This window comes from Myotis daubentonii, chromosome 13 (genome assembly GCF_963259705.1).
Source record: "Myotis daubentonii chromosome 13, mMyoDau2.1, whole genome shotgun sequence".
Taxonomy (NCBI): Eukaryota; Metazoa; Chordata; class Mammalia; order Chiroptera; family Vespertilionidae; genus Myotis; species Myotis daubentonii.
In genome coordinates this window covers 41,471,280-41,495,520 of record NC_081852.1, presented here as the reverse complement: position 1 = coordinate 41,495,520, position 24,241 = coordinate 41,471,280, and the positions used below count along the sequence as shown (strand labels likewise).

Here is a 24,241-nt window from a genome sequence, read left to right as displayed (position 1 = left end):
GAGAGAGAATTATTCATCTGCTGCCTCCTGCACACCCCCTACTGGGGACTGAGCCAGCAACCTGGGCATGTGCCCTAACTGGGAATGGAACTGTGACCTCCTGGTTCATAGGTCGATGCTCAACCACTGAGCCACACCGGCTAGGCAGAAACTATCTTAAGGGGTAAGCTAGAGGCCAATTAGGCAGATTCACTTTTAAAAACTTGTTTTATATATTCAGATTCTACATAAGATTTCTTTGGAGTGGGTTCCACTGTTATAAAAAAAAAAAGTATTGACAGAGGGACTTGAAAGTGTGCATCTAGTTGACCTGCCCCCCACATTTTATAGATGAGGAAACTAACATTCGGTCTATTTAGAGTGTCACATCCAGGTAGTGTCAAACAGGATTAAAGCTGTGACCTTCTGATTTCCCAATTCAATGTTATTCTATTATAACATGTTCTTAGGATTATCTACTTATCAATAACTATCTTAAATATTAATTGAACAGTAAAGTCAGTGTTGAGAGTCAATTAAAACTTGTATTTTGAATTATGTATAGAAAAATAAACTCAACCTGTGTTTAAATAATTAGGCCCTTTAGAAAGATATTGGCTTTATAGGTTTACTATAAGATTAAAGATTAACTTCATTTCCAAAATAGTGCCACAAAGAAGAACTGTATACTATTATAACATTCCATTCACGTAACTTAAGGAAAAATATCACTTGTTAAAAAGCCTATGTCAAGCCCTAGTTGGTATGGCTCAGTGGATAGAGCGTTGGCTTGTGGATTGAAGGGTCCTGGGTTTGATTCCTGTAAAGGGTACATGCCGGGTTGCGGGCTCGATCCCCAGTAGGGGGCATGCATGAGGCAGCTGATCAATGATTCCCTTTCATCATTGATGTTTCTGTCTCCCTCTCCCTCTTCCTTCTTCTCTGAAATCAATAAAAATATATTTTAAAAAAAGCATAGGCCAAAAAGTGTGCATGTATGTGTGTTTACACAAACATAGCTGTGTAATATTTTCTAAAAATATATCCTGAACAGTACTTAGTAAATAAATATTGTTAAATTATCCTTATACTATACTTTTTGGTTGGAAGAGAGAATGAATAAATGTGTGAATTTATGCACACGAGAGTATACATTTATGTGACTGTCCAAATGACACAACTGGGACTCGAGAGAGACTCCATGAAATCACAAAAGCATATTTTAATTTCAAATCACATTCTCACAGTCATATAGGAAGTTATTTTAAAGCATTAAAATTATTAAATTATGTATCAAAAGCCTAAAAACTGTACAAGTGAATTTCATGAATAAATCTTCATTTATAAGTTAGTAGTAGTCCAGGGTTCATGACTCTAATGACAAGATCTCTCATATAGTCTGCTGCCTTTCTCTTCCTATTAGTTTTGTAAAAGTCCTTACAGAAGAACTATGATCTTAGTATGACATTTTATTTCTCTTTAAGAACAAATGTAGTTATAAAAATAAGAAATCACCATCATCATAAAGACAGACTTCATCAATTTCACCATCTACCTTCCTGTTGAAATTCAGTAAATTAAATTTACCAACTAGAGTTAAAGTTATACCTCGTTTTTTAGCCTCAGCCACCATCTCATCATATTCTTGTCGGTGACGTAAAGCTTCTTCCACAGATTTGGCAGGAAGATTTCTGGGGGGAAAATTTTTTTAAGTCACTTTTCAAAAGACTAACTTTTAAATGTATTAACTTCTTTTGTTACAGATACCAAGAATTTTTAACCTCATCTCATTTCATACATTAAGAAAGTAATAGGTTGAAAAGAACTTTGCATTTTAGAAAAGAACCAGAATCCGAGTTGCCAATATTTGTTATATATATTTATATGTCATATGTATGTGTTTATTCATTATTTTTGAATGTCAAATTTCAGCCAATATTTCTAGGTCTTATTAAACCCACTTACTACAGGGTTTTTTAAAGTAAACTTTTTGGAGGTAGAATTTACATGTGATAAAATGAACAAACATATTTTAAGAGTACAGTTTGAAGAGTTTTGACAATTTTACATACCTTTGCAACTAACATGCCAATCAAGATACAGAACATTCCCATCACTTCATTAAGTTTCCTATAACCCTCTGCACTCAATACTTACCCAACTCCTACCTTGGCCAATCACATCTGTGATTTCTATCACTGTACCTTAGTTGGTTGCCTTTTAAAGAGTTTCACATAGATTCTTTTTTGTCTGGCTTCTTTTGCTCAGCATATTTTAAAAATTCACCCATGCTGTTCTGTGTATTATGAACATATTCCTTTTAATTGGTGATCAGTGTTCCATTTATCCATTTGGATGAACATTTAGACTGTTTCCAGTTTGGGGACACTATGAATAAAGGTACTATAAATATTCATATCAAGTCTTGTGTGGGTATCTGCCGTCATTTCTCTATGCATATATACCTAAGAGTAGAATTCCTGGATCACATGGTAAGTGCCAGTATACTTTTATAACAAACTGCTTTGCACTTTTAGAGTTTCAAGATAATGTTATGAATAATTTGATAATCAGTTAATCACTTGCTATATATCCTATCTAATAATAGAGAAACATGATAATTAACCGTAACTTCGCTACCCTTCCCATTGGCTAATCAGCGAGATATGCAAATTAACTGCCAACCAAGATGGCGGCCGACAGCCAGGCAGCTGAAGCGAACAGGAGGCTTGCTTGCTCCAGTGATGGAGGAAGCCAAGGTTCCCTGCCTGCTGCTGCCGGCCTCTGAGCTGCACTCTAAGAAACAATGTTGCAATAATAGAAGCTAAACAATCCCCAGAAACCTGCTTTCAGCCAGCCAGGCCTCAGAGCTGGAGTTGCAACAGTGTTACAATTATAGAACCCAAACAAACCCAGATACCTGCTTTCAGCAGCCGAGGTCTCAGAGCTGGAGCCGAGCCTCAGAGGAAAGCCGGCTCTCAGCTCCAGTGACAGCCATAGAAGGTAAATAAATCCCAGAATAAAAAAGAAAAAGAAAAAAAGGAGAGGTTGGGAGCTTCAGTCACCCGCCAGCCTGAAAACGGCCCTCAGCCCCTCACCCAGACTGGCCAGGCACCCCAGTAGGGACCCCCACCCTGAAGGGGGTGTGACCAGCTAGCTGCAAACAGCCATCATCCCCTCATCCAGGCTGGCCAGGCACCCCAGTGGGGACCCCCACCCTGAAGGGGGTGTGACCAGCTGCAAACAGCCATCATCCCCTTATCCAGGCTGGCCAGGCACCCCAGTGGGGACCCCCACCCTGAAGGGGGTGTGACCAGCTGCAAACAGCCATCATCCCCTTATCCAGGCTGGCCAGGCACCCCAGTGGGGACCCCCACCCTGAAGGGGGTGTGACCAGCTGCAAACAGCCATCATCCCCTCATCCAGGCTGGCCAGGCACCCAAGCGGGACCCCCACCCTGATCTGGGACACCCTTCAGGGCAAACCCGCCGGCCCCCACCCGTGTACCAGGTCTCTATCCTATATAGTAAAAGGGTAATATGCAAACTGACTCTAACAGCAGAAAGACTGGGAATGACTGGTCACTATGACACACACTGACCACCAGGGGGCAGATGCTCAATGCAGGAGCTGCCCTCTGGTGGTCAGGGTGCTCTCATATGGGAGGAGCTCTGCTCAGCCACAAGCCAGGCTGATGGCTGCCAGTACAGCGGTGGTGGTGGGAGCCTCTCCTGCCTCCTCAGCAGCGCTAAGGATGTCTGACTGCAGTTTAGACCTGCTCCCCACTGGCAAGTGAACATCCCCTGAGGGCTGCCAGGCTGCCAGAGGGATGTCTGATTGCCATCTTAGGCCAAATCCCCCAGGGAGCGGGCCTAAGCCAGCAGGTGGTAATCCTCTGAGGGGTCCCAGACTGCGAGAGGGCACAGGCCGGGCTGAGGGATCCCCCCCGCCCTCCCCCGAGTGCACAAATTTTTGTGCACTGGGCCTCTAGTTGGTTTATAAAATTAATGGCTTCACAGTCAGTGAAAAAATATGCAAAAAAATACATTTAAGTATTATCACATATCCAAATGTATATTAATAATGTCTGGTTTTTGGAGTCAGTTTTTAAAATTACTTTCAACAGGTTAGAGGAAAGGTATGTGACATATTTCCAAATTATATATTGTACCTCTTCCTCTCTTCTCAAGTTAGTAAGATTCTTCAGGTATGTTGTAGCAAGGATGAATAATGGTTAAGACTTCTGCTTCAGACCATTCTATATAATAAAAGCCCAGCGACCGAAATGGTGGAACAACCATGGCCCCTCGCCCCTGTCAGCTCTGACCCCAGCAGGGCCTCCCCTCCCTGACCGGGGGGCCCCCATCAGGGCATGTCTCACTGGGCCTTTTGTCTCTGTCTCTCATTGGATCTCTGCCCATGGAGAATACCCGTCACCCCCGCAAAGGAACACACGCCAGCAAAATCGCCTTTTTAATAAAAAATGACAAGTGGGAAACAGAGTGAATTAAAAAGCATTAACTTAACAACAATCCATGTGTCTGCAAATGCATTCCAAATGGCAGCACTTCGGCAAGGGTGGGGCATGTTGGCCACATGTTCTGGAGCCTCAGACACAAAGTGTAGGGCGCTCACCGCCTGCTATGAACCCCTCCCACTAGCCACATGGGATGGCAGGGTCTGGGGAAGGGACTTAGTCTATACTCACCCTCACGGACCCCCACCTGATTCCGTAGAACCTTTACCCTGTTCTGGCATCTGCTGGTCCCTCTTACTCCCCCAGTACCTTCAAACCTTCCTGTGCTGACCCCAACTCTCCTTCTGCACCAGCCCTCCCCCCTCCACACACAGATTTCACCCTCTCCCTCCCTCATCCCCTAGTCTTCTACCCTATACTTCTTCCTGCCCTGCCCTACCTCCATTTTGCCCTCCTGCCCCAGACCACCCAGCAGCCCTGGCTCTGGGAGAAATGGTTAGAACAAAGCTTTCCTTGGCTGGAAGAGACTCTCCAGGGAATTGCATGCAGAAAGGCACTCCCAGTCCTATACATGCAACTGCTCTGTCCTGCCAGATGCCAATCAGAAATTGTGTCTCTGGAGACAGGGGGTAGCAGAAGTAGGCTGCTGTCCTTTGAAGCCCCTCATCAGGAGGAAACTCTCCCTTCCCCCAAAAAAAGTTCACCCTGCTGCCTCCCTTATCACTTTCAGCAACCCTCCTTTGCCCCTTTCCCTGGAAATGGAAGGATTGGAGCACATCTAAATATATATAAGAGAGTAATACGCAAATTGACTGAATGGCAGAACAACCAGAACGACCACTCGACCAGTCACTGTGAGGCACACTGGCCACCTCTTGGTTCCTCCCTGCTGGCCGGCAGGCTCCGATCACCTAATGGCAAACGGGGAACCAGGGGTGGGTGGTGGCAGGGTGTGGGGCCAGCTGCCAGCAGCTGGGGAAGATGGCCCTAAACACAGGCCAGGCCTAGGGACTATACCCGCGCATGAATTTCGTGCGCCAGGCCTCTAGTAAAGGAGTAAGAGGGAAGATGTCAACAAAGACTTGACTTGATAGAAAAGATAAAGCCTAATCTCTAAAGGCTTAGGTATGTGAGCAGTAAAAATAAGGTAACTGTATTCCAATAGAAGGCAATAACGTGAGCAAAGGCACGAAGGTGAAACTTGTAAAATAGAGGATGGTGTAAATAAAAATTTGTCCCAAAGACTATTTAGCACAGAACTTTTTGCATAGTATTTTTATAAACTCCTTCAGGGAAGAAATTAACATTCCTGGTAAAAAGTTTAATCTATTTTGGATGAATTTTAACAAGTTTAAGAAAGCTCTTCTGGGAGCTTGGTTATCTACTTACTCAGCTGACTGTCAGTCAGGAGTCAAAAGATCTTTTCTCGCTTAACACTCTTTGAATTGGCCTGATTCATTCGCCTCATCAAGACAAATAAAACCAAAGGAAAAATATGAATGTATTCACCAAATCCTTACCAAAAAAAAAAAAGGGGGGGGAGCACTGGGATCACAATTCTTTAGCATAAATAAATGCAACAAGAATTGAAAAATAATGTACTTCTTCTCTCACAATGTCTAAAAAATATTCAACCTCTGACTGTTTGGTTCCAGATCCTTTTATTATGCTCTTTAGGATAATGGATAGAAAAAGCTGCCGGGGTCCAACCCCAGCAGGTCCAGGGGTCCCCAAAGGTGTGGACGGAGTCAGCGAAGAAGGAAAGACTCAGTAACAGCATTCAGTTGATCAGCAGCCTAGCCAGGATCTCCAGCCAAGTTCTGTACAGGTTCTCCAGAGAGGTTCTGCTTCGGATCTCCAGAGAGGTTCTGTCCAGGTTCGCCAGTCAGGTTCAGTCACCAGGTTCTAGTCAGGCTCTCCTGCCAATCTCCGCAGTCAGGTTCAGTCCAGGATCCCCTGCCATGCTCTCTCGCCAGGCTCCGCCTCCAGGCTCCGAGGCCAGTCCCTGTCCAGGATCCTCCGGCATGCTCTCGCCAGCGAAGTTCTTCTGTCTCTAGAGAACATTCTGTGTAGGTTCTGTGCCTAGGCTCTGTCTCTCTTGGTCCTGTCTTCCAAGCCCTGTGTTCTAAGTTCTGTGTTCTGAGTTCTGTCTTCTTGATTCTGTTCTAAGTTCTGAGTGTTTCTGTCTTGTTACAACTGTATTTATACCAGTTGATTCAATCCTATCAATCTCTATTACAAAGGTTAGGGCGTTTCTTATCTCCATTCCAGGGAGAAAAGATTATGTAGTTTAAGCATGATTGTTCGTAGTTAAAGGGATTAATTACCCGCCTGGCACTTAGTTGAGGGGTTTTATTCCCTCCCTAACTTCAGGGGAAAATCCCTACCTGGGGATTCAACCTTTCTCGGAGAGGTGACTTTGGTTAAAACACAGCGCCAAGAAGGTGAGCAAACATATTAAGAACCGTATGCCATATATGCCAGGTCCCTTGAAACAGCAAGGATGGACCGGCTCCCGGCAAAAAGCTACAGAGCAGGGAAATGATAAAAAAGGTTAGAAATTATTACACTGGAAGGAAAGAGAAGCCTAAAAGAAAAAGAATAGATTCTGAGAGCCCAAGAAGGGAAAAGGAGTTAAGAACCAAGAGATCTTGCTTTAGGGAAGTGTGCTTTGTTTGGTAAGAAATCAGAGACAATATTTTGAAGAATAGCAACTTTGTGGCAGAAATGGGAAGAGAAGAATTTAAGATTTTTTCAGGGTATTAAAAATGTATTCTTAGTAACAGTAAACCAACTGGTTGACAGTCAGTAGTTAACATTTCAAGTTCCAATTTCAAAAATTGTTCAAAAGGCAAGGACAAATATACCTTAAGTACATATTAAATGTCAAGAAAGAAAAAACAATTGCCTTATCATATTAAGGTAAGACAGAGAATGGTCAAAATGGAAACAAATATAAAAAGCCAAAACTTATGTCTCAGACATGGGCGCATAGAGACTTCTAGAAAGTATGCGTAAGCTTGAACATCAACAATATAGTCCTTCTTATTAGTTTTAGGATATGTTTCTGGGATTTAAAAATTTTTAAAAATCAATTTCTCTAATTTCTTGATATATTTTGTGTAAAATGCTAAGCAAAATTAAAGTTTAAAATATAAACTGTGTGCCTGATGAGCACTAGACTACTTACGATGGTCGATCCTCAAGAATGAGGGCAGTGGTAGAAAGTGGCTCAAATTCAAAATTCTTACGTCTTGAAGACTGAGGTGGAGGTTTACAGGCCCTCCCTGTTCGTGCTTCATATTCCTAGAGTAGATAAAAACATAATTTATGCAGAGACTTTCCTAAATTTCTTAATATCTTAAATTTGTATCATTAAGGATATTATGCTATAAAAGGGACACATACGATTCATACATTATTCTGGTAAAAATATTAGGCAGACAAAAGAAAGAAAAGTCACTTTTTTCCCTAAAGCAAACTAAATTGTGAATTTCTATTACATATCAAAGTATGGTAGGAGAGAGGAAGATAGAAATGCACTAGATGAATGAGGCAAGGTTTTAGGAAGATGTTCTTGATTGCCTTCTAAGGTACCAGCTGTCCAAGTCCAACTCTGAATAATCTACAAGCAGATAAACCTACTTTCAAAACCTTCACACAAATCAATGATGGAAATGGTGACACAAAATAACCAACATTAAAGTGCTTTGAAGATTTCTTTCAAGGATGACACTGAACCTCTAATCAAATGCTGGTTTTGAATTCCAACCTACTTTGGATCTTGCTTTTATAAATCTACCTACTTACTCGAAATTTAAAGAAGTCACCATTATATCTTATCCAATAATATGTCCAAAGACTGTTAGAGACCTCACTAAAAGTTACAAACTGTTACTATCATAGTACCCCATTATCTGCGGTTTCATTTTCTGTGGTTTCAGTTACCCGAGGTCAATCGCAGACCAAAAATATTAAATGGAAAATTCCAGAAACAAACAATTTATAAGTTTTAAATTGCATCCAGTCTTGAGTAGTATGATGAAATCTCAAGCCATCCTGGTGGGACATGAATCATCCCTTTTAGTCTAGTAGTCCTGTGGGTTATCAGATAGCAGTCTTTCAGTAGTCTTCTAGGTTATCATAAATAAGGCAGGGCTTGTGTTCACAGTGTTCACCTTCTGACCATTGTCAGAAAGTCAACAGTAGCCTAAGGCTATGGCACAATGCATACATCATTCACCTCACTTCACCTTATCAGGTAGGTTATTGTATCATCTCATATCTTCACAAGAAGGGTAAGTATAACATAACAAAATATTTTGAGACAGAGAGACTACACTCACATAATTTTTATTATAGTAGGTTGTTATAATGGTTCTATTTTATCATTAGTTACTGTTGTTAATCTCTTACTGTACCTAATTTATAAATTAAACTTGATCATAGGTATGTCTGTATAGGAAAAACATAATATATATACAGGGTTCTGTACTATCCATGGTTTCAGGCATCTACTGGGGATCATGGGTAAATAGGGAACCATTATGGCTTTTAATTTCCAGAACCCACATTTTCCCTTTCTAAAAAAAGTTTATGACCTTATGATTTAATTTGTTCATGTTGACCAATGTTACCCCAATTTAATAAATATTTTTAAAAAATTTTTAAAAATCAAGCTACTGCTTTCTCATCACCAGGTAATACATATGTACATTTTTCATGAAATTCTAAGATTTACTCATTGATTTCAGGAGTAAATTTGCAAGCCCACTGACAACTAGAGAAGACATTAATTTAAATGAAAAAAATTCAATATACTTTAGAGTAATCCATGGTTTCATTTATGGCTGTGCTTTCTTATTATGCCTATGATTCTTTTTATATTATTACTAGAGGCCCAATACACAAAATTCTTGCAAGAGAATTCTAGGCCTTCGCAGCCGCAGCGGCTGCCTCGATCCCCTGGCTGCAGCCCTGGCTTCGTCCGGAAGGACATAGGGAAGGACGTCCAGTCTAATTAGTATATTAAGCTTTTATTATTATAGATTTGCTTTTCCAACTCAAAGATTATTTATCAATACTAAATCAGACATTAGCAAAATGTGAACTGATGCTTCCATCCCTCTTAAAAATTTGATGCTATTAAAGCTTAATTTTATTTGAGATATTACTTAAAAAATAATTTTTTTCTTACACATTTTCTGTAAACTTCAGTAGTTTCTGTAAACTACTTTATGGTTCCTGCTGCTGTTTATAATTTTATATCTGCATCTCCCCTTCTATCCTCATCTTTGTTAATCTGAGAGTTACTTTGTTTGCATAACTGCAATGAATTTTTAGAAACTTCTTTCTCAAATTAAATAGGACTGTGTACGCTTATTTTTAACTCCCATGCCAAGGAACTGAACAGCCTTTCAGAGTCAAAAGCCATCGATGGGGTCACTCGTTTCTTTTTCTCTTTCACCAATATTCTTTCTAATAACTAAGATATATTATATATGAAACACTTATTTTCTTCATTATAGACTCGAATGTTATGTTAACAAATCCCCTTTTCTGGTAATGTTTTCTTATTAAAAATCATATACGATATGAAAAATATAAATGAGATTTGTTATTTAAATGGCACTGCTTTCCTACAATGTGACCTTGATTCACTGGTAGAATACAGTATCATCCAATAAAGCATTTTCCATGAAAATAAATTCCAGTGCATAAACAGCAAAATAAAATTTCGAAATCAATGTCAGTAGCTAGTATTTCCTGACACTTACCATGTATACTTTACGCACTGTTTTAAACACTTAAAATATTTAATCCTTGAAACAACCCTATGAGGCACCTAACTCAGAGTAGAAAAAACTGAGGCATAAAAGATCATTTGCCAAAGGACATAAATGGCAGGCAGTGTAGCTCTAGAGCAGTGATTCCCAAAGTGGGCGCTACCGCCCCCTGGTGGGCGCTGCAGCGATCCAGGGGGGCGGTGATGGCCACAGGTGCATTTGTTTTAACTCTTTTTGTATTACCTTTCTATTCTGAGTTCAATAAAGTTTCATAATTTCAAACTTCAATGTTTCTAATTTACACCTTTCTTTACTATATTTTACGAAAAAGGTAGAAACATTAATACATATATCTTTCTGTTTAATTGCTATTAAACTTTTAAAAAAATTAATTTCCAGGGGGCGCTAAGTAATATTTTTTCTGGAAAGGGGGCGGTGGGCCAAATAAGTTTGGGAACCACTGCTCTAGAGTCTAACCTTTTAACACCTACATGTCATCTTACTATGGTAATAGTCAAGTAGCTATCTATGACAATTCATTTTGATTTTATTTTATTTTTTGTTAATCCTCACCTGAGGAATTTTTTACATTGAATTTTAGAGAGAGTGGAAGAGAGAGGGAGAGTCAGAGAGAGAAAAACTTCAATGTGAGAGAGACACATCCATTGGTTGCATCTTGCATTGGGTCTAGGGATCTCGTGTGCAACCGAGTTACGTGCCCTTAACTGGAATCAAACCATGACCCTTTACTCCGCAGGTCAACACTCTATCCACTGAGCCAAACTCCCTAGGGCAATTGATGACACTTTAAAAGAATGAGATAGATCATTCAGTGAGATAGAAAAATATTCGGTATGAGTTGACAATACCTCAACCACTGATCCATTTAACTATCATATGAAAAGACCACCAGATAGTATATGCTTCCTGTTATGTTGCAATATGAAGTACATTGACCATTCCTGAAATATTCTTGCCAAAAGAAAAATCAAGTGATAATCAAATAAGTCATATATGTTAAAATATATGATATCAAGAAATCAAAAGTATTAAGAGGTTCTCCTCTGGAGGGCTGAACTAGGAATGAAGGATATTTGTTTTACTTTAAAGTATCCAGTATTGTTGACTTTTCTTTAAAAAAAATTTTTTTATTGATTTTTTTTACAGAGAAAAAGGGAGAGGGATAGAGAGTTAGAAACATTGATGAGAGAGAAACATCGACCAGCTGCCTCCTGCACACTCCCCACTGGGGATGTGCCCACAACCAAGGTACATGCCTTGACCTGGGACCCTTCAATCCATAGGCCGACGCTCTATCCACTGAGCCAAACCGGTTACGGCCTGACTTTTCTTACAAGAAATAAAATAGTTTGTGAGATCACGTATAGTCATGGTGGATAATTGATGAAAGATTTTATTGAAGAAGTTGATTCAGAACTGGAGGCAAGAAAGATAGGTATTAATTACATAGGCAAAAAGGATTGGAACAAACCAGGGGGAGCAAGCAAAGGCCTAGATCCGTGAAACATATTAATCTCACTGAATATGAAAAAGGATGAAAAATAACGTTTGAAATTATGGGGCCTTTTCATTGGCAAAAATATCTGGAATTTACAATGAACAAAATGGAGAGTCACTGAAAGTTTGGACAAAGCCTAGTTTTAATGAAAGCAGTCTTTCATGAAAAATTAACTGAAAAAGCACTGGCCGGTTTTCTCAGTGGTTAGAGTGCCAGCCCAAGCACCAAAGGGTCCTGGGTTTGATTCAGGTCAAGGGCATGTACCTGGGTTGCAGCTTCGATCCCAGCCCTGGTCAGGGTGCATGTGGGAATCAACAATCCATGTCTCTCTCTCAGCTAATCAATTAATGATCCTCTCTCATCATTGATGTTTCTATCTCTCTCTCTCTCTCCCCTCCTCCCTTCCTCCCAGAAATCAATAACAATATATTTTTATTTTTTTAAATATATTTTATTGATTTTTTACAGAGAGGAAGGGAGAGAGAGAGAGAGCCAGAAACATTGATGAGAGAGAAACATCGATCAGCCGCCTCCTGCACATCTCCCACTGGAGATGTGCCCGCAACCCAGGTACATGCCCCCGACCGGAATCGAACCTGGGACCTCTCAGTCCGCAGGCCGATGCTCTATCCACTGAGCCAAACCGGTTTTGGCAATAACAATATATTTTTTAAAAATAATAAAAATTGATGGAAAAAATATCCTCAGGTAAGGATTAAAAACAAATTAACTGAAAAAGTACACACATAAAAGGCAATACAAAATAAGGTATCTATATATCATTTATCTACATTACAAATAAGCTTTATATAGAATTGTCACTCAAATATATTTCACATGAGAAAAAAGTTGTATTCTAGGATTTCCCATTACAGACCCTTAAGCATTAAAGTGCTGTAAGTTTCTAGAGGTTAATATTTTAAAAAGCTTAAAAAACATGGTATCAATCCATTATCTGAAAATAGTATAGACTTATATATCCTGAATGACTCAAATATTTGCTGAATAAAGATGCTATTCTAATATGATTAAAATTGCAAATTATATTAGAAACTAGAGGCCTGGTGCAAGCATTTGGGCACCGGTGGGGTCCCTCAGCCTGGCCTGCGAGGATTGGGCTGAAACCCGCAGTCCAACATCCCTTGAAGGATGTAGTAGTGAGCGAAGCGGCAGGCGGCCGGGCAGGAGCCTGAGCCCGGGCCAGGTGCTGCACCGCTCCCACTCACCCTGGCCCCGCTGTGCCTGCCACCACTGCTTCTCAGTAGGCTCACTGCTGCTCTGCTGTGGTCTCCCCACGCCTGTTCTAGGGCGATACTGACACGCCCATGACAGAAGTGGCTGCGGGCTTGCGCCCAGTCAGTACCCATGCCAGTCCCCGTCCCTATCAGATGGGGAAGGGGTGTGTAGGGGGAGTGTCTACAGGAGAGGCTCGTGCCGCCACAGCTGAGCTCGCCAGCTGTGAGCCCGGCATCTGGCGCCTGTGGGTCAGCTGAGTGGCTGTCTGTGTAGTGGCAGTCCTGCGTAGACTGCCTGCCCCCTGGTGGTCAATGCGTGTCATAGAGACTGGTTGAATGGCCAAAGGGTTGCTTAGGCTTCTATATATATAGATAGTAAAATATTCGGTATTAGTACTTTCAAAATTGTTCACAAGGTGATATTCTAATTATTAGTTAAGGGTGTTTATTATATAAAACAAAAACCTGGCCTAGCCAGTTTGGCTCAGTGGATAGAGTGTTATCCTGTGGACTGAAGGGTCCCAGGTTTGATTCTGGCCAAGGGCACATCCCCGGGTTGCGGGCTTGCCCCCAGTGGGGGGCATGCAGGAGGCAGCCAATCAATGACTCTCTCTCATCATTGATGTTTCTATCTCTCTCTCCCTCTCCGCTCCTCTCTGAAATCAATAAAGAAATGTATTAATCACACACACACAAAAACCCAACTCAAACAGGGTTAGGCAAATTTATCACATCACAGAACTGAATATTCCATGCACTTAGTAATTTTAGACTCTGACCAAAAGGCTCGTAACATTAGTCAGAGACTCCACTTCTCTACCACGCTCTCAACTATGCCCTCCTCCATGTGTGGGCTTCATCTGGAGGCTAGTTTGCCGCTCAGAGAAATGACTGTAGCAATGCCAGTTGTCACATCTTCATAGCATAATTTTCAAAGATCCTTCAGTGGCTCTTCTAGTAACTCCCACAAAAAAGAAAGCATTCTTTCAGGCAGTTCCCAGTAAATATCCATTCCACAAGCAATCCATTCCACAGCAATCATAAGCTTTAGAGATGAGCTAAAGTCAACCAGGGCCTATCTCTGCAGCTGAGGCAAATCACATGATTCTTAACTCTTGAGTTGAGGGCAGTAAAGAGAGATAACAGTGCTTATTGAGAAGTAGTTTAAATACACAAGAGTTCATTTAAAAATATAACCAAACAATATCTCATGGGTAGAATTCCTGAAGTCAATTTCACTTTAAATCCATATATGTCACAAAAACTCCCTATATGTTTCTTTTACAGAAGTTTAATAATGAACTAAATGTTGATAATTTTGCAGGTTATAAAAAACACTTTCCAATATAAAAAGGCAACAAAAGCCATGGCAACTGGTGTGGCTCAGTTGGTTGGAGCACTGTCCTGTGCACCAAAGGGTCTCTCAGGTTTGATTCCCGGTCAGGGCAAGTATAGGAGGCAACAGATCAATGATTTTCTCTCATATCAATGTTTCTCTTTTTTTCTCTCCCATTCCCATCCTCTCTCTCTAAAAAACAAAACATATCCTTGGGTAAGGATTACAAAAAAAAAAGTAACAAGAAAAACCATAATCCAAGGAAATCAGTAAATAATGCTAGCTATAGTACATTCACTGTTTGAAAATACCTTATCAATATGCCTCACTTTCTGCTAACAAAGTTTTTTTTTTCTCTTTACTCCTCACCTGAGGATATATTTTTATTAATTTTAGAGAGGAAGGGGGAGAGAAAAACATCGATGGGGGAAAGAAATGTCAATCGGTTGCTTCCCATATGCACTCCAACTGGGGATCAAACCTGAACCTGCAACCTGGGCATGTGCACTGATCAGGAATCAAACCCAAACCTCCCCCCCCATTTTTTTCCAAAACCTTTTGATGTACTGGACAACGCCCAACCAACTTAGCCACCAGGTCAGGGCAAAGCTCAGTTTTAACTGACCTATTTTATGAGTCATTGGGAGCTAGCTACCTGCCAAGTGTAACACAAGAAGCATTTAGTTTTAACATATAGATTGTATCTCTATAGGATGTTGTAATGAAGCCTGTTTTTTAAAAAAATTTAATTTATTCTTCATTCTCCACTAGAATAGCAGATGAAACCAGTAGGAGAAGGCTGGTAATTACCTGTAGGATAATTTATTCTAGCTGCTATAAGAAAATGTAAATCAAATAGGCAATTAAATCTAAGGCCAATCAAAAGATGGTAGGCAACTGTTGTCATCTTCATGAGCATAAAGTAGAAAAAATGACTTACAATTCCAATGTTAAGAAATACTGTATACACATAAAGAGAAAAGAGGTTTTTCCTCAAAATAATCTCTCAGAAAAGAGGAAATACATTTGCTTAACAACATCTCTTATATTATGGGTGCTTTTTCTCCATTAATTTTGAACAACAAAGCACTATCTGGAGAAAATGCATTATGCTGAAATTATCTCAATCAGTGCTAGTTTGGAAGGTTACTTTTTGATCAGTGGGTGTTTTCTTTTGGTGCTGTTTAATTGGAATAGGGGAGAAGAAACTGAACAAAAGTGAGGATTCCCAGAAATATAGCCATCCAATTGCAAACTGTCATAAAAAACCACCTTTAAATATTACCTTAAAATACACCATAGTAATATAGGCCATACTATTGTGCTAAGTATGTATGGTGCCAGGTGGGTACTGAAAACATAGGGCACACTCTGTCTAACCACTATGCTGTACACCTGAAACCAATACAAAACAATACTGAAAGTAAACTGTAATTGAGAAATAAAAAATAACGTATCAAGAGACTAGGTTGTAGATAATTTTATACCTATAGGACAAATAAAAGAAAAAACAATGCATTTGAAAATTTGTGTGAGATAAAATTTCTTGTATCAAGGTAATACATAAAAATAAAAAGCACTGTATCTCCTACAACTTGGACAAAAGTGAAAATGATGTGCCTGTGGTTGAAGACTATAAAACTGGTCACAGTGATAATAAACATACTGATGTCAAGATGTATGCAAACAGTATTGAATAAAAAGGCACTATTTCTGAATATATTATCTTATATAATATACTAGAGGCCCGGTACACGAAATTCGTGCACGGTGTGTGTGTGTGTGTGTGTGTGTGTGTGTGTGTGTGTGTGTGTGTCCCTCAGCCCAGCCTGCACCCTCTCCAATCTGGGATCCCTTTCACAATCCAGGACTGCTGGCTTCCAACCGCTCCCGTGCCTGCCTGCCTGATCAGCCCCTAACTGCTTCTGCCTGCCAGCCTGATCACCCACTAACCACTCCCCTGACAGCCTGATCGATGCCTAACTGCCCTCCCCTGCCGGCCTGGTCACCCCTAACTGTCCTCCCCTGCCAGCCTGGTCACCCCCAACTGCCCTCCCTTGCAGGCCTGGTCCCTCCCAACTGGGAAACATCTATCGCCCACAACTGCCCTCCCCTGCCGGCCATCTTTGACCACATGGGGGTGGCCATCTTGTGTGTTGGAGTGATGATCAATTTGCATATCACCTCTTTATTAGATAGGATTATTTGAATATGTAATTACAAATTCAAATAAGTGTTTGATCTTCATCTATATTCCTAAAAGTTATTTATACATGTTGGCCAAAAATTCTGCAGAAAGACAGAGTAGATTCGCACTTGGTGGACAGGGTAATTCCTACAACTTTCTTGCTGAAAACAACCTCTATGATCCCTGACAAAGGGAAACAAACAGGGTGAGCCTACCGAACACCCAGTGTTGTGCACGGAGGCAATTCTGGACATCAGTACAGGACGGGGGACCTCAAAGAAAGCCTGGCTATTAGTTTGGACAGGCCAACCGGGGCCAGAACTTGTGTGCCAGAGTAGTAGAAAGAAAGCACTCCACTGAGAAAGAACTCCAGAAATCTGTGCAAGAATCCTCTTGAGTCTTTAGCTGAATACTGACCTGCACATGTGCAAGGCAAAACACTACAAAGCTGGGGGGAAAACTTCTGGGGAAAAGAACAATTACTGGAGAGTGATAAGCAAAATAGTTTCCAGAACTCCATCAGGGCTGAGAAGTATTCACATTCCCACCAACTAGAAAGTCATCAGAAAGGAGAGACCAGAATGTTCAGATTGATCCGAAACTGTACAAGTCAGAAGATAATGGAAAAATCTTTAAAATGTGAAAAGAAAAAAATGAGGTGAGAAAACTCCTCCTGACGAAGAATCCTATACCAAGAAAAAATATTTTTCAAAAATGAAAGTACAATAAAAAAATTTTCAGACAAAAACTGAATTTGTTGTCAGCAGACCTGCACTATAAGCTATTTAATTTATTTATTTTTTTATCAGCACAGAAGTCTTTTTTTCCCCCCACTTATCATGCCATGAATTCATAGGGAATGGGTTCCAGCAGCTCAGGCTCCTTTCCATTGGTTCTCACAAAGTGTGTTTCTCTGGGTGGAGCAGGCTGACGCTTCAGTTGAACCCAGGTACCTTTCTCTTTGGCTTCCTTCTTTTTCCGATCATTTTCCTTCACATGTTTCAGGACGCTATCTCAGCTCTTAGAGTGCTTAATATGCTCAATATGTACATTAATTCTCTTGGCAAGAATCTTGCCCTTAACTTGCTTGTTCACAATAATGCCCACTGCATGCTGGGTGACATTGTGGACTCTTCCAGTTTTGCCATGGTAACATTTGTGGGGCATTCCTTCTTGAACAGTGCCCATTCCCTTGATGCCCACAATATCACCTTCCTTGTAGATTTGCATGTATGTGGCCAAAGGAACAACTCCATGTTTTCTAAAAGGCCTAGGGAACATATAGCGGGTGCCTCTCCTCTTTCCCTTTGTGTTAGTCATTTTGTGAATTTCTGTAAGATGGCAGTTCCAGCTGAAAGGCTATAAAGCTATTTTAAAGGAAAATTTTTAGGTAGAAAGAATGTAACATATGAAAACATGAATAAACAGGGCAGAGCAAAAGTAAGTTTATAGTTGCGAGCATGCAAAACAGGGTTTATTCATGTATTATTATTTACCAGCATTACCCTAATATCAAAAACAGACAAAGCCATTACAAGAAAAGCCACAGACCAGTATCTCACATAAGCATAGATGCAAATAACCTCAACAAAGTAGTATTAGCAAATTGAACCCAACAATGTATAAAAAGGATTATACACTATGACCAAAGAGGATTTATACCAGATATGCAAAGCTAGCTCAACATTTAAAAATCAATTAATGTGCCCCAGCTGTTGTTGCTCAGTGGTTAGAGCATCAGCCAGTCTATCGAAGGGTGTTGGGTTTAAATCCCAGTCAAGGGCACGTACCTGGGCCGCAGGCTCGATCGGACTGTGTGTGGGAGGCAACCAATTGATATGTCTCTCTCAGACTGATGTGTCTCTTTCACATCAATGTTTCTCTCTCTCAAAGCCTTTCTCTCTCTTTCCAACTTTTCTCCCTCCCTCTGTTCCACTGTGTCTTAAAAAAAAATCAATGGAAAAAATATCCTCAGTGAGGATTAAGAAACAAAACAAAATCAATTAGTGTAATCCATCACAATACCCTAAAGAAGAAAAACTACATGATCATATTAATATACACAGAAAAAGCTTTTGACAAAATTCAACACCCACGCATAACAACAAAAAATCTAATTTGGAAAAGAAGGATATTTCCTCAACTTGATAAAGAATATCTACCAAAAAACCTGTAGCTAATTTAATGGTGAAAAACTTAAAACTTTCTTGCTAAGAGCAAGAACAAGACAAGGAAGACCTCTCCCACCACTGCTTGTCAACATCTATAGGAAATTCTAGCTAATACAATAAGAAGAGAAAGGGAAATAAAGATATACTGATTGGGAAGGAAGAAATAAAACTGTCTTTGTTTGCAGATGCCTGTATAGAAAATCCAAAGAAAAACAGACAAAACAAAAAAAAAACATGAATAAGCAATTATACCAACATTGCAGGATACAAGGAAAATCAATCACTTTCCTATATACAGCAATGAACAAATGAAATTTGAAATTTAAAATAAATTGATATTTACTTTAGCATCCAACAGAAATAGGTATAAATCTAATAACGTATGCAAAACTCTAACAAAAGATATCAAAGAAGAACTAAATAAATGGATAGTCCATGTTCATGGATAGATCAGTACTGTTAAGATGTCAGTTCTTCCCAACTTATCTATGGATTCAACACAATCCCAATCAAAATCCCAGCAAGTTATTTTGTGAATATTGACAAAACGATTCTAAAATTTATATGTAGAGGTGGCAAAGGACCTAAATAGACAACTTTCAAAAGAGGACATTCAGAAAGCCAAGAGACATATGAAAACATGCTCAAAGTCACTAATCATCCAAGAGATGCAAATCAAAACAACAATGAGGTACCATCTCACACCTGTCAGACTGGCTATCATCAACAAATCAACAAACGACAAGTGCTAGAGAGGATGTGGAGAAAAAGGAACACTTGTGCACTGCTGGTGGGAATGCAGACTGGTGCAGCCACTATGGAAGACAGTATGGAGTTTCCTTAAAAAACTGAAAATGGAACTCCCATTTGACCCTGTGATCCCACTTCTAGGAATATATCCCAAGAAACCAGAAACACCAATCAGAAAGGATATATGCACCCCTATGTTCATAGCAGCACAATTCACCATAGCTAAGATCTGGAAACAGCCTAAGTGCCCATCAGTAGATGAATGGATTAGAAAACTGTGGTACATCTACACGATGGAATACTATGCTGCTGTAAAAAGGAAGGAACTCTTACCATTTGCAACGTCATGGATGGCACTGGAGAGCATTATGCTAAGTGAAATAAGCCAGTCAATGAAGGAAAAATACCACATGATCTCACTCATTCATGGATAATAGAGACCATTATAAACTTTTGAACAATAATTGATACAGAGGCAGAGCTGCCTCAAACAGATTGTCAAACTGCAGTGGGAAGGCCAGGGAGGGTTGGGGGACATGAGGTAGGGGGGTAAGAGATCAACCAAAGGACTTGTATGCATGCATATAAGCATAACCAATGGACATAAGACACTGGGGGGTAGGGGAGGCTAGGGGACTGTCTAGGGCGGGGGGGGGGGAATGGACACATATGTAATACCCTTTGTATTACTTTAAGCAATAAAATAAAATAAAATAAAATAAAATAAAATAAAATAAAATAAAATAAAATAAAATAAAATAAAATTTATATGTAGAGGCAAAAGACCCAGAATAATAAACTCAATACTGAAGGAGAATAAAGTTGAAAGATGAATACTACCTAATTTCAAGACTAACTACAAAGCTACGGTAATCAAGACAGCACGGGACTGACAAAATAGACAGATGAATCAATAGAACAGAACAGAAAGCCCATAAATAGACACATAAATATAGTCAACTGATCTTTGACAAAGGAGCAAAGGCAATATAAAGGATCAAAGACAGTCTTTTCAATAAATGGTGCTGAATACTGGACATCTACGTGCAAAAAGAATGAACCAAGACACAGAACTTACACTCTTCATATTTCATAAAATTAACTCAATAGGTCGAAATGTAAAATAAAAATACTATAAAACTACTAGAAGATAAGAGAAAACCTAGCTGACCTTGGATATGATAATGAATTTAGATAAAAAGGCATAATCCATGAAATAAATGAGAAGCAGGACTTCATTAATTTTAAAAACTTTGGCTCTGTGACACTGTCAAGAAAATTAAAAGAAGCCATAAAGTGGGAGGAAATATCTTCAAAAGATACATTTGATAAAGGACTGTTTTGTAAGATATACAAAGAACTCCTAAAAGTTTATGGAGTTCTGTTCTTATTGTTTTTAGGAAAATTAACAATCTAATTTAAAATGGCAAAAGATCTGGAGACATCTCAGTAAAGAAGATATATAGATGGCAAGTAAATACATGAAAAGATGTTTTGAAACTCATGTGTAATAGGAAATTGCAAATTAAAACGAGATACTACTACATATCTAATAGAATGGTCAAAATCCCAAACACTGACAACACAAAATGCTGGTGAGGATGTGGAACAATAGGAACTCTCATGCTTTGCTAGTGGGAATACAAAATGGTCTAGCCACTTTGGAAAACAATCTGGCTGCTGCTTTCAAAACTAAACATCCTCTTATCATATGATCCAGCAATCAGACTTCTTGGTATTTACCCAAATGAAATAAAAACTTACATCATATGAAAACCTGCACACAAATGTTTATAGCAGCTTTAGTCATTATTGCCAAACTTGGAAGCAACCAAGCTGTACTTCAGATGTGAATGGATAAATGAACTGTGGCACATCCAAACATTAAAATATTACTCAACACTAAAAAGAAATGAGCTAGCAAGCCATGAAAAGACATAAAAGAAACAAATGCATATTGCTAAGTGAAAGAAGCCAATATGAAAGGGCTATATACTGTATTATTCCAACTATTTGACATTCTGAAAAAGGCAAAACTATGGAGCCAAGTAAAAAGATAATTGGTTGCCAGGGATTTAGGGGCATATGAAAGGATATACAGGCAGGGCAGAAAGGATTTTTAGGGCAATGAAATGATTCTGTATGATATGAATAATAGTGAACACACGTCATTATATACATTCTTCAAAACCTATAGAACAGAGAATTTACAGCACAGAGAGTGAACTCTAATGTAAACTATGGGCTTTGGGTGATAATGATGTATTAATGTAGGTTCACTGATTGTAACAAATGTACCACACTGTGTGGAGGAGGTTGTGGGTGTGTAGGGACAGAGTGTATATAGAAACTCTCTGTACTTTCTGCTCAATTTTGCTGTGAATCCAGAACAGCTCTAACAAATAAAGTTTATTAATTTAAATACACACAAATGCAAATTGAACCATCAACATACAAAATGGATATTATGACTAACTGAAGTTTATCCAAGGAACACAAAGTTGGTTTAACAATAAAAAAACTTTTACAACTTAATAAGAAAAATGGCCAAACAGACTTCATCTGACCTTTGCCTCATCTGAATGAATGAAAAAACTATATAACTAGTGCCAACCAGGAACCTAAGAGACACAAATTCAAATCTATGAAGGATGGCATCACCTTAGCCTTCAAACTGTTTTCTATATATAATGTTTCAAATATTATATCCAGCACCCAAGCAAAGGTAACTAGGCATATACAGAGATAAAATAGCATCTGCTAACAAAAACTAGCAGGACCAATATTCAATATAAACAGATCTACAGAATTTCCAGACATTGGAATTATCAGACACAGGCTATGAAACAACTATACTTACTATGTTTTAAGGAGATAAAGGCCAAGCTTGAAATTCAGCAGGGAACTGTAAAAAGTGATATAGCAGGATATGAAAAAGAATCAACTAGAAACAAGAATTGAAAAACACAAAATTGACATTAAGAACCCAATGTATGTGGCCAAGGATCTATATCCTTAACACATTCTCTAGGTAATCCAGTGTGTTTGGGAACCAGAATCATAGACTAATTTTAATGTCCTCATTTGCAAACCCACCCCTTTCTAATATAGCTTTTATAATACCTCCATAATTACTTTTCTAATATATGAATTTGACATATCAGTGCCTTACTTCATAGTATTTTTGATAAAACCCAATTCTCTAAACGTTGTGGCTAATGACCCTTGACCTGATATACTGGTCTACCAACTAATCAAGTCTGTGCATCCCTGGTTTGCTTATTCTGGAATGGTTTTCCCAACCTTGTCTACTTGGTGAACTACTACTAGTATACTTCACAACATACTCACATGGTGTATCTGAGCAGAATTAATCATTCATCAGTACTCTCATACTTTGTCCAAAACTCAGCTACAGCACTCACCACATTAAAATTATATATGAATCTCTCCACCCCCTATCCTCCACACACAGTTATACTGGAATAACTCAAAAGTTAGGAGTCATATTTACTTATATCCCAAGAATCCAAACCATGATTTAATGTATTAAACACAGTAAATGTATGTTAAATAAATTACATATTCATTGCAATGAAAGCCAGACAATCTTAGAGAAGAATGTAGGGTCAGTTCAAGAATTTTGTCCTTCAATTTCTGCCAGAGAAAAGGCTTAGAGTTTGCTACCACATTCTGATGCCTTGGAATCTGCAGCTGAAGAGATCTACCAAAAAGGTGTACTAGGAGGCAAGATGAAAAAAGATCAAACTCTGGGTTCAAATGGAGGGTAGTAGGAGTCTTTGAATAGCTTTTGAAAGAAGTAAAATATGCTCTGGTCAGGTGGCTTATTGGATTGGAGTGGTCCCTAAGGGTTGCAGGTTTGATTCAGGATCAGGGCACATGCCTTGGTTGTGGGTTTGATCCCTGGTAGGGGCACATGCGGGAGGCAACCAATCAATGTTTCTCACATTCATGTTTCTCTCTCTCAAATCAATGAACATGTCCTCTGGTGAGGATAAAAAAAAAAAAAAGAAATAAAATATGGAACTGGGAAAATAAAGAATAGAATAGGAACGTCTCTTTCAAAGACACTATGAAAACCAAAATAGCCGAATATATATAAACCAAAATAGCCGATGTGAACATTTCTACCACCTCAAGACCACGTCTGCTCAAGATAAAGAGGTTCTCTTCCTCATCTTGAACCAAGAGCCAGGGAAATCACCTTGCTTGGAGTAGGGGGGTGAAGGTTATGCTGACTATGATGCCTTTACTAATTCTAAATTTTCTTCCTTGAGGAGAAGCATTTCATATCTCTCTGGCATATAGGAGTGCTCTAGAAAACTTTATCTTGGAAAAATTAGCACAATTTTAAAAATATATATTTTTATTGATTTCAGAGAGGAAGGGGGGAGAGGGAGGGAGGGAGGGAAGGAGAAAGGGAGGGAGGGAGGGGGAGAGAGAGAGAGAGAGAGAGAGAGAGAGAGAGAGAGAGAGAGAGAGAGAGAAAGAGAGAAAACATCAATAATGAGAGAGACTCACTGATCAACTGCCTCCTGCACGCTCCCTACTGTGGACTGAGCCTGAAACCCAGGCAGGTGACCTGATCAGGAATGGAACCATGACTTCCTGGCTCATAGGCCGACACTCACCACTGAACCACACCGGCTGGGCAGCACAATTTTGTTTAGTCTAATTTGAAGCCTAACATAATATACAAGTCTGACTGACATAAAAATAGAATGAATACAACTTTTACTATAACTTTGATATTCAAACTGTATTTATGGAATCAAATCA

At 39.4% G+C, this 24,241-nt stretch overlaps 1 protein-coding gene and 1 pseudogene across 3 annotated transcripts in view; both read right to left on the bottom strand.

Moving 5' to 3' along the window:
• TBC1D12 (TBC1 domain family member 12) overlaps positions 1–24,241 on the bottom strand; it is an 87,442-nt gene that overhangs the window by 22,320 nt on the left and 40,881 nt on the right. For 2 of the 3 annotated variants that reach the window (XM_059660841.1, XM_059660840.1), the window contains exons 3-4: positions 7,647–7,762; positions 1,588–1,670 (exon numbers count right to left, since the gene is read on the bottom strand). In XM_059660841.1, coding sequence (XP_059516824.1) covers positions 1,588–1,670; positions 7,647–7,762 — 199 coding nt within the window. Of the gene's footprint in view, positions 1–1,587; positions 1,671–7,646; positions 7,763–22,301; positions 22,321–24,241 lie in introns of those variants that run through there. The other variant, XM_059660843.1, reaches the window with a different exon arrangement.
• Positions 17,350–17,858, bottom strand: LOC132214155 (large ribosomal subunit protein eL21-like; annotated as a pseudogene).